The 16,192-nt window shown below is 39.4% G+C and overlaps 1 protein-coding gene across 1 annotated transcript; it reads right to left on the bottom strand.

Moving 5' to 3' along the window:
- Positions 1–248: 248 nt before the first annotated feature.
- LOC125179214 (glutamate receptor ionotropic, kainate glr-3-like) lies at positions 249–15,712 on the bottom strand. The gene is made up of 13 exons (XM_047884633.1): positions 15,193–15,712; positions 14,556–14,647; positions 14,149–14,236; positions 12,608–12,769; positions 11,361–11,440; positions 10,334–10,434; positions 10,072–10,193; positions 9,480–9,575; positions 8,831–8,945; positions 7,017–7,069; positions 5,940–6,043; positions 1,525–1,679; positions 249–834 (listed from the first exon to the last, which is right to left on the bottom strand). The coding sequence occupies exons 1-13, from the start codon at positions 15,283–15,285 to the stop codon at positions 764–766; spliced, it is 1,332 nt and encodes a 443-aa protein (XP_047740589.1). The 5' UTR covers positions 15,286–15,712; the 3' UTR covers positions 249–763.
- Positions 15,713–16,192: the final 480 nt, after the last annotated feature.

The raw sequence follows: 16,192 nt of genomic DNA on the forward strand, positions 1-16,192 counted from the left end.
CATCTTGAAAATCCCACTCTGCATTAAACGTATAACATCGATTTATCTCAGACTTCAATTCGAAAAAGCTTTCATTGTAATATCTTTCCAAGTTGAAGCTTTCATCAGTTTATGTTGTGATTATAATTACCCTGTTGCTTTATGGCCGTAGCACGAATGAACTCATGGTTGAATTAATACATGTATTAATTAAACCATGAATGAACTAATGATACCCATGGAATGATATATAAACGACAGTAGCTTCTGCAAATTTATTGCGGTGTTGGTGAATCTTTTCATGTTAATAATAAATGAATTAGCCGTTCAACAATAGTAATTTTTATGCTCACTGGGACTCGACTTACAAGTTGAGTAATAATCAACATCAGTAGGAAAATATAGCCGCTGAATGAATTACCGATTCGGTTCTTTCAATAATCAAATTAAAAAAATAGATTCGTGGTCCTTTATTTATATAACAGGAATAAGCGATATTCTCGTTTTGATCAATTACATTTATGTTGTATTCAAGTGCACGAACATTGGTTTGCGTCATAATTCAGCTGTCGGTAATGAATTTTGCAGAACTTCATGCAAAGTATTGAGCACGATTGAGCAGATTTATTTATCGGGAACTCGAGGAAAAGTTCCAATAATGAAAGATGTGGCTAATGAATAATTTTTCTATCGTGATTATTGTGTACACAATGGCTTCATGGTGTTATGTGTATGGGTATCCAGAAAGTCCGTTAGTTAGTTCGTCATCCGTAGGGTTGCCGCCTCACTGCTGCCGCCTGGCGCTGCGCTTCGTCATCACCTCCACAGCAAAGACCACAGAAGCTACAGCGACGCCTGCTTGATGTAAAACACGAGTCATAGTTTTCATTTTAAAATTGCGGTATTGTGAATAATTTTTGAATATGTTGCCCCGGTGACGTTAATAACACTTCAATATGATAATTAAGTTTCTCATCCAGCCTAATCGAACCAAGTGAACGTTGATTTGAGTGAAAGCTTTACTTATGACTTGCAACAATTGACTAATGTTTTCTTTAAACAAGAGAAGCCGTTGCAGACAGCCTTTTGAACACGATACTATAATGCTTTCACAAAAATGTATCGTATTAACGTTCGAAAAAAATGAACTCTATTGAATGTGAATTACACCTCGAAGGCAAGAGAATGGTGAAGTCCCCTGCTGACTACTCACAAACGAACTGAATTTTCTGACGTGACTCATTGATGCCATAGATGAAATAGAGCTATAAAAAGTCTAACTGTCAGCGAGCGCGGTAAGTTAGAGATAAGCCTTGCACCTTACGGAGCTGCAAGAAAAAGTATGGGCCCTGCTGGCATTAAGTCCTGCAGCTATCTCAAACAATCGTCAGTTATGGAAAGATCGGATTCAAAAGGCCGGATCTCTTGTGAATCAAGTCACAAAAAATAAATGAATCGCCAACAGGCCATGGGCCTATTTCTTCAGTGCCGACACTTCTATTCTATCCTATAAAATTTTTATTTAAATTTGTAGGCGTGACTCACCGATGCCATAGACGAGAAAGATCCCAAGGAAGTCCTTAACTGTCAGAGCCCGCGATTCGCTGAGATTATTATCAGTCTTGGTGCACCAGGTCGAATTCCAGATTTTCTTCTTCAGGAGATAATCCGGCAGGCCAGTCTCGATCACACGCAAAGACCTGCCAATAAATAAAAATACTCAGTGACAACTTATTTATTTCCTTTTATTTTATTTCTTTTCGTGGGCCTCAACATATTAAAATATTTCGTTGTGCACGATTCAGGCATAATGACGCCTTTATGGTCATATATACATACAAATGATAGGAAGATTGCTTCGACTACAGATTAATATTAATGGAATAAGAAACAACCTTGAAGAACTGAAAGAGGTAGTACGAGAAAAGAAACCACATGTCATAATGATACAGGAGACGTAGCTTAAGGTGAGAGTCTGGCCACTTTTTTTTTCCCGGCTGTTTACAGATGGATCACTTTGAAACTTGGTACACCATTGTAAAACCGAAAAATAGACAGCTTTTATTCATGTCCATTTTTTCGAAAAAAATGAAAGAAAACGTGAAATTCTTAGAAAACGACCAAAAAAGGGGGTACTGTAGAAATCTATCTCCTCCTAGGATTTTCAAGCTACAACATTGAGAAACATATCATTCGATGAGTAAAGACCATATCTATCGATATATCTTGGCGTTTTTTGAAATTCGAATTTTGGTGGTTGGGGGGAGCATTTTTTGCAAAATTTTCGAAATTTTTTCGATTTTAGATTCCACTCAAGGATGGTGGGAGCGACTGCATGCACACCACCTCGTGCGAAGCCAGGCAGATTACTGAGCTGTTCCTCAAGCAGGCACTGTATTTATAGTGCTATGAACCGAATTAGCTCCTATCTAATTTGGTAAAAAAACTCCCCCACCCTCCCCCCTTTCATGATATGTCCTGAACGCATAAATCAACGTACAGAGATGGTAATGGTACCGTTGGATAGGGCAGAATGCCAGCTTTAAGATGAGACTAAACGGGTAACTAAGCTGCTCCTCAAGCAGACACTGTATTTAAAGTGCTGGGAACCGAATTACCTCCTATCTAATTTGTTAAAGAACCCACATGATCTGTTCTGAACGCATAAATCAACGTACAGAGATGATTTTGGTACCGTTGGATAGAGCAGAATGTCAGCTTTAAGATGAGACTAAAAACCAGAAAAAGCCCATATTCAAAATTTTGGCCAGACGCTCCCCTTAATTAAAGAACAGCACCAAACACCGATATTAGGACAGTACTCAGCAGTCAGATGTGATAGACCACAGGGAAACGGTGGAGGAGGGTTGCTAACCTACATCCACAGCAATCTTCAATTCAGGGAACTCCCCAACATCCAAACTTATATTAATGGAGCAGAGAGATCTGTAGTGGAAATAAAAGACGAAAGGAACTTCACATTGAGACTGGCGAATATATACATATAAGCAAGAGATATCAATGCTTATCATAATGATACCATTTGATCAGATACCAAGACAAACATCGCCAGATATCACGGTACTCTCACAGGATCTGAAGAGATACTCAAAATGAGAAACGAAGACAACAACATCATTAGACCACCTCCCAATCATACGAAAACAGAATAAGAAAACAGAAGACCTACATTAATTAAAAAAAAAGCAAAGTGGGATAGGTACGAAGAATATGTTAACAGTTTACTATCAGTTGACGATGGAAGACCATATGATATCAAAAGGGCGACAAAGAGAATTGAACTAGCAATAAAGAAAGCAAGCAAGAAATTCATCCCACACGGAAATGTAAAATCAAAAAGAAATCCCCCACCGGAGAACATCAAGGCAAATACGTAAAAGAAAGAGACAACACCAGAGAGATTGGGGAAAACCCAGAAAAAGTAAAAGAGTTAAATAACAACATCAAGAAGCATAAAAGGGAAAATTGGAAAACATTTGTTGCAGAAGACTGGGAACAAAATAAAATCATGGATAAATACTGGAAAGTGACCGAGGAAAGAGCAACTAACATCATGATAAAATTTGGAACGAAGCTGAAAAAGACCAAGAAAGAAATTTCAGGTTTCGCAAAACTATACACGGGATCCGCAAACAGGTGAGTAGCAGACTCAAAAGAACAACTAACAGGAAGCTGGAGAAGATATCAAGACGAGAGGTAGTAATAACTGAAGAAGAGGTGAAGAAGGCAATAGCAAGATCGAAAAGCATGAAATCAGAGGGTCCAGACGGAATAATACCAGTACACCTTAAACACCATGGACCAGCGGCCATAAAACACCTAACAAGGCTATTCAATGAAGTGGTCAACAGGAACAAAATACAAGAACAATGAAAAATTAACAATAATAATAGCCATATCAAAGCCGGGAATAGATCGTAAGATCGGCAAGTCGTACAGACCGATCTCACTTCTGTCGCCAATCGTGAAGATACTGGAAAGAGTTCTATTGAACAAAATTGAAAGGGACATCCCCAATATCCAACACCAACATGGATACAAAAAAATGCATTCAACAACATCGGCAATGCACAAAATAAACAATGTCATCTGTGCAGATTTCAACGAAAAGGCACCTCCCAATAGAACGATAATGGTGGCCTTGGATATGAGTAGCGCTTTCGACACAGTCAATTATGAAAACATGATAGAAAAGCGACTGCGAACACCAATACCTAAACAATTGTTAAGTTCCTAGCAAACTATCTAAGAGGACGAAAAGGTTATGTGGACTACTACGGAAGCAAATCAAGACAGAACACCTATCTTGAAGGAGTACCTCAGGGGGGAGTGCTGTCCCCGGTACTGTTTAACATATACATGGCGGACCTACCAACACCGCAAGAGGGAATGGGAATTGAAGTGGTGACCTATGCCGACGACATCACGGTATTGGCAAGTCATAAAGATCTACAGACAGCCAAATCCAACATCACTACATACCTTAACAGCCTTACAGAATGGATAGAGAACAACACTTGTTGCTTAATACGGAGAAAACTAAAGTCACTCTATGTAGAGGAAATTCATCAGGCACGGCAACAGCGGCCAATCTTCATTGGTCCGCTGCGCCACGTCAGTAGATACGTAGCCAATAAGTACACGTAGGTAGCCTTAGTCATTAGCTCGCTGAAACTCGTGGGAGGTGGAACGCGCACTTCTTGCTTCCACTCTCTGGTAAGCTGTAGTTAGTTAAGTTCTAACTTCGATCTGAATTCACTTAGGCTAGATTAACGCCCATAATAGTATTTTATTTCGACCAATCAACTAGATTCTCCTGTTAGTTCAGAATATGCTAACCTTGGCTCCTCGTGACATGCCTGCCATTTGGATGCAAATAACCATAAGCCGGTGATTGTTGACCCCCGTGTTCCTTGCTACAGATATACCTCCTGACTGGCCATCAAGGGGCTACTCATCCACGGAGTAACACGTACTGGCTCCTTCTCTTTATTCATGCCCATATCCACATCCGCATCCTCGTCCTCATATTCCTGCCTTGGCGCCTTAAGCTTGGGACTCAGCTGCACCACTTGCATCTTGGTGGAACCTTGGATCTTGGTGGAACCTTGGATCTGGGTGGAACCTTGGATCTGGGTGGAACCTTGGATCTGGGTGGAACCTTGCATCTTGGTGGAACCCTGCATCTTGGTGGAACCTTGCATCTTGGTGGAACTGTGCATCCTGGTGGAACCGTGATACCCCGGCAATCTTACTCACGCTGTTCAAGGGCACCTGTAACCTGCCCTCCTTTACCTTTCCTGCTTTATTTCTATTGTTTATTAAATGTTAAGTAAGTTTCGCGTGTTTCGATTTGCATCCCGTGAAGTATAGCATAAAAGTGTATGACTGCAACAACAACAGCGATAGCAGCGTGAAGGTGAATAGAAACATGAAGACGTTGCATACCATCGCAGTCGAGAGCTAGAGTCGAGAACACCCAACATGATTCCAAACGCACCAGCACCAAAAGTAAACGAAACAGAGAGGACCTTTGACCGAGGCATTAGGCGCACATACACGCAGTTAAGGGCGGGGAAATGCCCAATGCTTAGGGAGTACCTCAATAAGATCGATGAGACTAATTATCCAACACCATCATGCCCTCTATGTCAAAATCACACCCCAGAGTGTGGCAAGACCGGCTCGGCGCTCCGGAGGGGGGTGTGCCTGGGCGGCACCCAGTCGACTGACGTAATGATGGTCATCATCATTACTTCGATGTACATCAGGAAATGAAGGAAGCAGATATCAGCAAATTATAAGAGTAGTTCCATAACTGGATTTGAGTCGTTTTGATTCATGTTACTGTTTAATTTTGTTTAGTAGTACAATACAAAAAAAACAACTTTACTAAAGTTGAAATCAGAGGAGCATTGGTTATCATTATCAGTATTTACATGAGGTCCATGGCATTCTTGAGAGGCGAATTTTTGGGATATCCAAATGTCATGTACAGCGGCACCAAGTTCGACTTGACCGAAGCTAGGCGACAGTTGCCGTACTGTAAAAGAATATTATATAAATTATTAAAATCATATGTTAATTCGTCCGAAAATCGAGTCTGATTGTGTACTCTGCAATTAGGTTGTACCTAAATCCGTACATGAAAATAAATGAACTACACTACCGGACTCTAAAAAAACCCTAACTTCGTTAAATTAGGGTTAGAGTTAGGTGTGTCTAAAACCTATACGTTTCTAAAGACCTTTCTACAGGGGTTAGGCTCAGCCAGGTCAAGTTTTTTACCCATTTCCTGCAATTTAAAAAATTAATGTCCGGATAAGTGGAGTTATATATAATATATATACATATATTTATAATGTATATATATTATCGATAATTCAAAATTCTGAGACTATGATTAACTGGCATTTTTAAACCCCATTTAAATTGAAAAAAACTTGACCTGGCTGAACTTAATCTCTGTACGGTTAGTCCTAACCTTAAACTAACCCTTTTTACCGTCCTAACTCTAACCTAACGAGGTTGGCGTTAAAAAGCATGTCGCACAATTGTGTTCATCTATATTCTAAACGGTGTCGCACAATTGAGTACAAACTAATGGCCGAGAATATAATGCGACGCGATTTTGTCGCACAATTACCAGGCGTCACGGAATTTCATCAAAAAACGTCGCGCTATTGACCGATTTATGCATATGTGTATATGTATATTCATAATATATATAAATTTAGTATTACATAAACATTAATATAAATATATGTAATAAATTAATATTACATAAAGTATTATGATAATTTATTACGAACCAGAAAAGTTGGCATTTTTTGCTGGTTTCGACTTTCAAATATCATAAAATTTCTCTTAAAAAATAGTTCTTTTATTGGTGTGATGATTTTGAGAAGTTCCGTGGCAAATGAATATTTTTTGAAGGATGAATTTTCAAATATTTTGTAAAAATCATAATTTTCTCAAAGCAATATTAAGTGATTATTCAGAAGTTTTTTGTTCACCTTTGAGAAGTCATCAGCCATGAAACTTTTGGACCACAGCGAAGGGACAACCGCTTAAATAGAAAAAAGGCATTAAATGCATTAAAAAACGATCAATTAGTATAATTTATCTCCCGTTAAAAAATTAATGAACACTTATGGAAACATTTCTGAAACATTCACAACATTTATGCGACAAAAATGGCTAGACCTGTTGGAGTACACAACATCTAAATGCAGCGAGCAAATATTCATGAGAGTAATGTTATAATGGCGCAGAGACCACTCATAATTTGCTCAATATTTCAGCATCGTAATTTTTGTCATATCGACATCTCGGACCGCAAACCAATTGCTCATTATCTATAGACAACACATAAGCTAATATTATCATAGCTTACATAGACCACGTGCGTGGAAACTGTACATAGAAAGTTCTCTTGAATATTGAGAACTTAGAGAACTTTCGTCTGTTTTTAAATTAAGAGAATTTGAGCATTCAGAAGAGGAAACAAGTGTGAACAAGCTTTTTATTAACTGGCTAAGTTTTCACAATAAAACGTGCAGAATCATATTTTGGTCCTTCATAGTATTGGATTTGGGCAGTATATCGTTTGCCCATACGCTCTATGGGCAGTATTAAATGCCAAGTGACCCGTGATAAAAAAAACTAAATATATAATTAAAAGCTGGAAAAATGATAAAAAACTAAAAAATGGGGTTTTCGTCGATATAAAAAGCTAAAAATGTGTTCTCAATGAATAAAATAGCTAAAAATGGGTTCTCAGTGGAAAAAATTGCTTCTCCATAAATATGTAGCGACTCGTATTCATAACTAGCATTATCATTCCTTGTGAGTGGCGTAAGTAATTTTATTAAACCTTTAAACTCGTTGGTCATCAATCTCTGTAATTATATGTAACCTTGAACTCTCCTACTTATTTCGGATTTCATCAATCTCATTATTAACCCATTACAGAAATATCCAGTCAGTAAATCATCGATTCTCAAGCACGAATAATATCCGTGTAATTTCTAAATGATAAGAGGTTTAGCAAATGTCGAAAATACTTTTATATTTAAATCGTGCCATCAAATATTGTGAATTTTGTTTAGAATGCCCCGTGGCTACCCATTAGCCAATCGCGCTCTAGCCTTGCGTCATTTTTCTGTCTGATGCCGCGTGAAGTTAACATCTGCTGGGGTAAGCTGCCACGTTCTTTAAAATCAAATTCTTATAATGTAATTTATTATTTTTAAGTCCACCTTTCTTAATTGAATCACCATGTGTATTTCCTGTATTCTTTTGATATTGTTATCCCATTGTGTTCATGTCATGTTTATTCTAACGACCAACAACTTTTGTAGGTGTTGGTCGGCTTCATTGTTCTTCAACCGCAATAAAATCACTGAACTTCACTGTCTTTATTCCAATATACGTAATATTTCATCAACTAATTCGGGAAGAGGGACGGCCGCTGTAAAATCTAACTTAAAATTTGAACAAGTATTATAAAAACCGCCTCCTCTCTCAGAAAAAATGCCTAAAAATGAATGCTCAAGGGATAAATAGGCTAAAAATGGGCACATAAATCCAACTCAACTCACCCGCAACTTCCTCCATATGAGGACCATGTAAACCCAAAAAATTGATTTGGACAAAGTTTACCCACACCCAGTATGTACATGCCATGTGTCCTGTAACTCTATGTCCACGATATCAACTCTCTTCCTGAGGACCTTATAAAAAAAGATTTTCACTAAGTTTAGCTACACCCAGTGTATACTATACGTATTATATGCCTCGTAACTCAATTTCCACAGTATCAACTCACCCGCAACTCTCTCATTGAGGACCCTGTCAACGACGTCTGCCGTCAGCGGCGGGTTACCGTCTCTGAGCGCCCACAGCTTGCCGAAGACGTGCTTCGGTTCGGTCTTCGCAATCCCCTGCACAAATTATTCACATTAGAGAATAACCTCGTCCTTCTGTATGATGATTTAATTTACTAGTAATCGTGTGTAAACTTTAAGTGTGCTATAATTTCAATTGTGGGTAGAAGGTCTTAATGTCTTACATGTAATTGCGTTATTACCAATTATACTGATCATATAGAACTGTAAGAAGTGTACATGAATGAACAAAATCTCTGCATAGTGATAAATAGCTTTTACGTTCAATGTTACCACGTAATGTTCAATGTTACCACGTTTTACATGGTAAACATTAGATGGTTGCGAATGGAAATTGTTAAAAGGATTAATGTTCGCGAATTTCAGAGCATCGTGAAAACTACTCGGCTGACCGGCTCCTTATCAACTATCTCACCCTCGTTCGATTAAAAAAGAAAGAAGTATCCAGAATTCATCAAGGGACACCAACCCATGGTGGTGCTGACCCAAGGTGGTGGAAGCACAACATCACAATATTGTATGAGAAAGAATATTGTGGTGATCGAGTACATAACACGGCCGCGGTCGTACCTCGAAGTAAGGGCCATAGATCTGGCCGGCGATCCACGTCAGTTTGTAGTCCTTCTGGCTGACGAACTCCTCGTCCGTGCTGAACGGTAGTTTGATCTGCCATGACATATGATACGACCATAAGAACGGCACAGATACAAAAAAGGCTTAGTTGGATATACAGATGAAATTTCGGAATTGCCAAAATCCTAGTTCACAGGTAATATTTTGCAATGATTCAGGAACAAGATGCATCGCATCAACGATCGACCATAATTTGATGAAACCAGCACTGTTTCGCCCTGACCTAGTCCACTTACTTAGCCTTGATGATCGGTTCTATCTTGGCTACAAGAATTTTGTCATTAATGCCATCTTTGCCATCACCACCTGCCTTGTTCCGATTACCAGTCTCCTCTTGGCGACAAAACATTTTTCTTGAAAAACTTGATTGGTTGACGATCATAATTTTTTACACCTAATCTAGAAGCCAACCTTGTGACTGCCTCATTTTGATAACCGAGTGCGTCTTGATAACACTCAAGTCATAATGCCACGTCTTTGCTTGAAGGCCAGACTTCTGTTGAAAATATAGCTTGTCATGTTAACCAACCTTATCGTTGATGAGGATGGCGCTGAGGTTACACTTGTACATGGCACCGATCATGAAGCTCACGAGGAGCCAGAAGGCACCAAGCGTTCGGCCCGCCTTCCAGCCGGGCGAGTGTTTCGAATCTGGTGCGATTTATATTGACAAAAATTGGGTCTAATTCCAAGTACTAACTGTAATTTACTAGCATATTCCACCCCTGAATATTCACATTCTGGGTAATTATCAGAACGATATATGTAGTGATTCGTAGCACGTAAATCACCTTGTGACAGAAATATCTGCAGCGCCCACATGAAGCCTCGAGAGCCAATATCAATCTTCGACACGGAACCCGGGCGACCGGTAGTATGGCCACCGCGAGCTCTGCGCAAACTCTTGATTAGAGAAATTTCAACGTAAACGTCGAGGTAAATTTGAATATCACTTGTACTTTTGCGAATCTGAAAATCGTAGTTTCGAACTAATAAGTCATTCAAAGATGTGCATTGTATATTTATTTTCGTGCTTTTCGATACCAATTGGTCATGAGTGAATTAGGTTACGAAGTAAACGTGAGCAGAAGAAAGTAAGCCGCAGAGGCCGTACCATAAAATATAGTTACGTGTTCGTAACCGTCAGCTAATCATTGGCGGCTTTTCAAGCTAAATTCTCCTATCAAAGACGAAAAATTGGCCGCTACGTGTACTTTGGCCAATTTGTGTACTGAAGCGAGTTTTGATAGTACAACCCCTGAATTTGGGATTCCGTAAATGCACCGAGTTTCAAGTCTCGGCTAAGTTAGCCCTTCAAGAGGGACTTTTGACGTGTGTCAGTGCTCGTCAGAAGTCCTATAGGATTTCGCGCTCCTAGGGGGATTGTTCCTGAGCGCCCCACCGCTGAGCTCGCGGTGTCTGACTGCAGGTCTCAGTTGTGGGGTTAAGTTATTATGTAGGTATGGTTCCTTACATTTCCCTCCTCTGTCTCTCTCGTGCGGGTGGCCGACGTCCCGTGTAAGCGACCTCCTGCTCGAGTGTCTTCGTTTCTGTTGCTGTTCACCTATCCCTCCTTGTCACTTCGTCTCTTTGAGATGCTAACACTGCTTCTTTCGAGCCAGCTTTAGCGGGCTGGACAATTGAGAGCCTTCCGCCCTTTGTGGGTGATGATTAATTTGAGATTTTGAATAATTGTTACCTTCCGCCTTGATGGCGATGTTACATTTTGACCTCCGGTGCGAAATAGCTTGATCGCTGAAGCGCTAGCAAACCATTCTACTACTACTACTACTTCGACGAAGTTAGGAGCCAACTCACATAAAGCGGGATACAGCAAGCCCCAGCAACCCAGCCACCACTCCGACAATCAGCACCGACAGCAGCACGCAAACCCAAACCTTCACATAAAAGTTGATGAAATAAGAATGCATAGATTGAAACGATAGTTTATTTCTTTAATAATTTAATTCGTCAATACAGTGCAACTATTTTTGCATTATATAAATTGTTTTCCAAATGCTGCAATATCAGGAATCGATATTTGTTGATTGATGAATAGTAATTATTCTCATAACAGAGGTTCCTGAAACTTTCCAGTGATCTTATATAAATTTACTTTCTTTCAGGTTACGGTTAATTGAAACTGATCATAATTGTGTATTTCTTTCGAATTAAAGGTTGACCAACTTTTTTTTACTGAAATTTGTCGTTAAAAACCTTAAAATCAATTCTTCAATAATTCATGTGATGTAAAAATTAAATTTGAATCTTGATCACGACAAACAGGCTGTATTTAAATCCTTAATGTTGACCAGCAGAATGTTTAAAACTAATGGGCCGTTCGTATAGTACCCATTTAGTTTCCCAATCAAATTTAATAAAAAATTCCGAAAAATTTAATATTAAATGTTTAATTCGCTATTTCGGCTCCTAACGTTTATATAATTTTATGCCCTTTACAAAAAATTGCCTCCTTAAATAATAATTTGTTCACGATTTATTACTGTTCTTGTGCGAAGTTTGTTAAAGTTTTTGTTATATTTCACAAAAATAAATTTGAATTTCTAAATTTGAAAAGTTTAGCGGTTTCTTGGTACGAAATAGTAGAAATCGCCACAATGGGTTGAAAGCAATAATTATGACGTTCATATTTGAATAATCTTACTCCATAATCAATACATTGAACGTGAGTTTTCTATTTTTATCTAGATTTCATCCCAAAAAGTAGATTGCTATTCTTTCGCAGAAATGTGACCAAGTTTAATATTTTGTACAAATATCGAAATATTATTGAAGTCGATATAAATATCGACTTCACAAACATTGTTAAAAAACTAGGATGGGATAGCATTAATATATGCATAGCGGAGAAAGCTTTTTTTCCAAGCCATATTGGCCTATAGCCTATCTTTTCATCAGAATTTGTACAGCCAGTTACGGGTCTCGAACCTTACAACTCGCTGTTTTAATTTTGGTGATCGTAACCATTTGCCCACGCAGAGCCAAGCTCACGTTAATTTTCAATTAAACAAAGAAGTGCATGTAATTTATTTTCTTATGCTTACCTCGAACATGAATGGCTTTGTGAATATGAGGACGTCAGGCTGGATGCTAGTGATGCGGCGGTAGAGGTAGTAGTTATCAATCTTAAAGAAGGCTGGGGCATAGTCCAGTACTTCCGACCTGTAGAGGTACACTGATACTGGCCCGAGCATCATGTCAACTTCCTGCGCTCAGAAAAGGTATTAAATATGATTAATTGTGGTTTTCCTGTGCCAATATATTGACAACCAGTTACGAAATTGCCTTACGTACAAGTCAGCCTAACAATAAAAGAATTCGATACATTGGCGCCTGGCAGCCCTATAAAATCAGCGTCTGCATGCAGTTTAAAATGTAAATGGACAGTAGTAAAACCTTTCAATCATGACTAAGATTTTATTAATGCGCATACCGATGGTGATTGGGCTTGGTGTGTCGTTTCACAAATGATCTGCAATTCTTTACTCCACGAATTTCCCCTACTCGGAAATAATTCATGTAAGAAGAACTAGTAGAACTACTATACATTCTACTCGTTGAGATTATTTCTATTAATGAGTAGGACCGAGTTAAAAAATCTCAGATTTATTTCTAGTGGAGATTATCTTGAGTCGGGGATTGCAAAATCAGTATTGTTCGAAATAACCGTGAAAAAACGGAGTGACCGGCGAAATAAACTGTTGTTTCACCGGTTTTTATATGTGGTACGGGTTTCTAGTGTTAATTTGGAAATAACGGCAACACTGTGTTCTTTTCACGTGACGGGCGACCACTGAAATCCCAGTAATACCACTTACGGCGATTTATCGAACAGTGTACATTGGTGAACATGAATGACTAATTCTTTTACTCAGACTCCCGAGATTTAGGCAAATGAATAACAGTTCACAACTCGACCGCTCAACGAACGAATAGGTTTGGTTTACGTCATCAACACCAGACTATTATACGGAACATCCTCCAGAAATATTGTAAAAAATGTTGAATATTCATCAATGAGATCCTCCAACTAAATACGCTAAGATCGTAAAATATTGTACGCTGATGTGCAATATTCAGTGATGACGGAGGCCAGAGATCATTATTATACGGTGATATGCAATATTTATTATATAATATATAATATAGCGGTTTCAGCGTTTATTAGGCCGTAGGCCTGTCGCCGATTCTTAACATCGCAGAACATTCACAGCATTTTGCGGTCTCGAACTCGCAACTCACTGCTACAATTCTGCTGTGCTTAACCGCCCGGCCTCCTTGCCGATTCTGACCAGAAACTGGCGCGCAGAGCTGGGATCGAACCCGCGCCTCTCTGCGCCAATCTTGGTACTCTGAACTTTAACCACTGGGCCACCCTGCCCAACCACTGGGCCACCCTGCCCAGTGGTTGGGAGAGTACCAGATAACAGATACATTGATACCAGAGGCCGGAGAGTACCGAACATCATGCAGTGATTTGCAATATTTACTGCGGCTAAGGTTTAAGATCATGCAACATTGTATAATGTGCCATTCTTAGTGATTCCAACGTGTTGGCATCACTCAACATTGGACTGCCACAGACCCTGCGCTGCACCATGCCCGTCGCCCCGTTGTAGGAGCCGTTCGTCTCCATGCCCACAGTCCGGTCAGGTACGGCCACGAAGTTGTAGCTGCGACACAGGGCAAATTTTTTCAGGTCTCTTAACTTTTACAATGTTAATTAACAAGAATTTTAGTAAAGTCTAAGCAAGTTATTGCAGGCTGCTGCATAAGGTTTTCTCACCGATAAATTAACACCAGCACTATTGACCAACAACTCAAACTATCTTGCGCCACAGCTTCCTTCATCATCAATCGTTTACCTCCTCTCAGACACCGTCATCCTCTCCCCACCTCAGGGGATCTTCCCCATTGTTTTCATTTCGGGATATATTTTAGATATCTAAATAGGGGATATATTTTAGATGTATAGCCTCTTCCCACACTCACCACCACTTGAGGGCGTGCATAATTATCCTGAATACTTCGACGTGGGCGCCCGAGTACGGCTTCGTGTCTAGATTGACAAGCGCTGGTGCCGTCTGAATACAATTATAATAATTATGGTTATTGATGTAAGAAAGAGACATTGAATGAGAATAAGATTAATCCATTCATCTGTGAGTGTAAAACAAAATCTGTGTCGACTATATACGACTATTACATGAACAGTGAACACAGATGTGAAAATTTTTCAACTGCTTCACTGTAAAATATGGTAATCATTAAAGTGAACAAAAATTCTATAGAAATTGTAAAACTTATCGTACGGAAATGAACTATTATTATTATGATTCTTTCAAGGTAATCAATTATCTGTTGTATAGCTTATATCGTACGACGTTCCAACGAATTAACAATTACAAATTTTATTTTTTCAACCATGTTCCCTTCGGTCCAAAGAAATCAGTTTACGCGCAAGTCATATTAGATTATTATTACCCGATCAATTAAAAAATCATTTGATTATATATTCTATTAACCATCCGTTCTAATGAAAGTAAACGATTACGTTCAGGTAATATAGGTTATTATGTTATTATCTTATCGATGTATATAGTAACATATTAATTATTCAAGGAATTACCGGGAAGACCGCGACGGAGATGCACCCCGGGGTGTCGCTGGGGGCCTCGAAGCTCTCCCCGGTAGGGGAGTGGGGGATTGTCCACGGCCTCATGAGGAGTGGGGGTTGGGGGACGTGAGGCCTGTTGTAAACAGCCAATCAGCATTGAAGGTTTTGACTACATATAATGTCTGTTCCACCATTAAATTACTAGAGCATGACCACAATCGGCTTATGTTTCTTTGGTTCAGAGACGTGGAGAATGGAAACTTTACTGTGGTCGGCTATCGTAATCTTAGACTCAGTTTTGGCCTGCGGTGTAGCCCCCAGCTTTGCTCACGCTTGCATTGTACAAAATCCTTAAGCTTGACAGATCCGGAGATGAAGAGCTCGACCGTCTGAAAACTTCTCTCTATAACACCATTTATTGGACAACTGCAGCTCATGTTTTCAAAGGGGACACATACGAAACTGTATATTGTCATGCGACTTCCCTTATTCGTTTAATTTCGTGTGCTAATATGCTCCCTGACGTGACTGATGTTCCTTCTCAGGTTGAACCTCACCGTCAGCCTACACGGCAAACCGCTAATTTATGTTGAGAAAGAATCAAGTTATTGATTAAGGATGGATCTGTTTAAATTCAAGAGGTTTCCTAGATTTAATTACTATTCAACCTTTCGATTTCCCCCCAATTTTGTTGTGAAATTCACCTCGCGCGGGGAGTGTCGCATACCATGCAACCCCTGTAAATATGACGTGACCACATACAGCGGCGTAGCCACATACAGAAGTCGGCTAACCGGGCACGGTTCCGCTCCCTTCCTTAGATTTAGAAACCTTAGTTTAAGTGAATATATTCGACTATATTTAGCCTTGAAATTTGAACTTTAGTTAAATAATTTGCATCAAAATAGATCATTTATGGTAGCAGCACGAGGGAGCGCAGCCGTGGATAACAAAATTGACTCGTAAACAGGCCCTGGGCCTAACGCCAACCATCAGCATGCAATATCTACAC

Source organism: Hyalella azteca, unplaced genomic scaffold (genome assembly GCF_000764305.2).
Source record: "Hyalella azteca isolate HAZT.00-mixed unplaced genomic scaffold, Hazt_2.0.2 contig1943, whole genome shotgun sequence".
Taxonomy (NCBI): Eukaryota; Metazoa; Arthropoda; class Malacostraca; order Amphipoda; family Hyalellidae; genus Hyalella; species Hyalella azteca.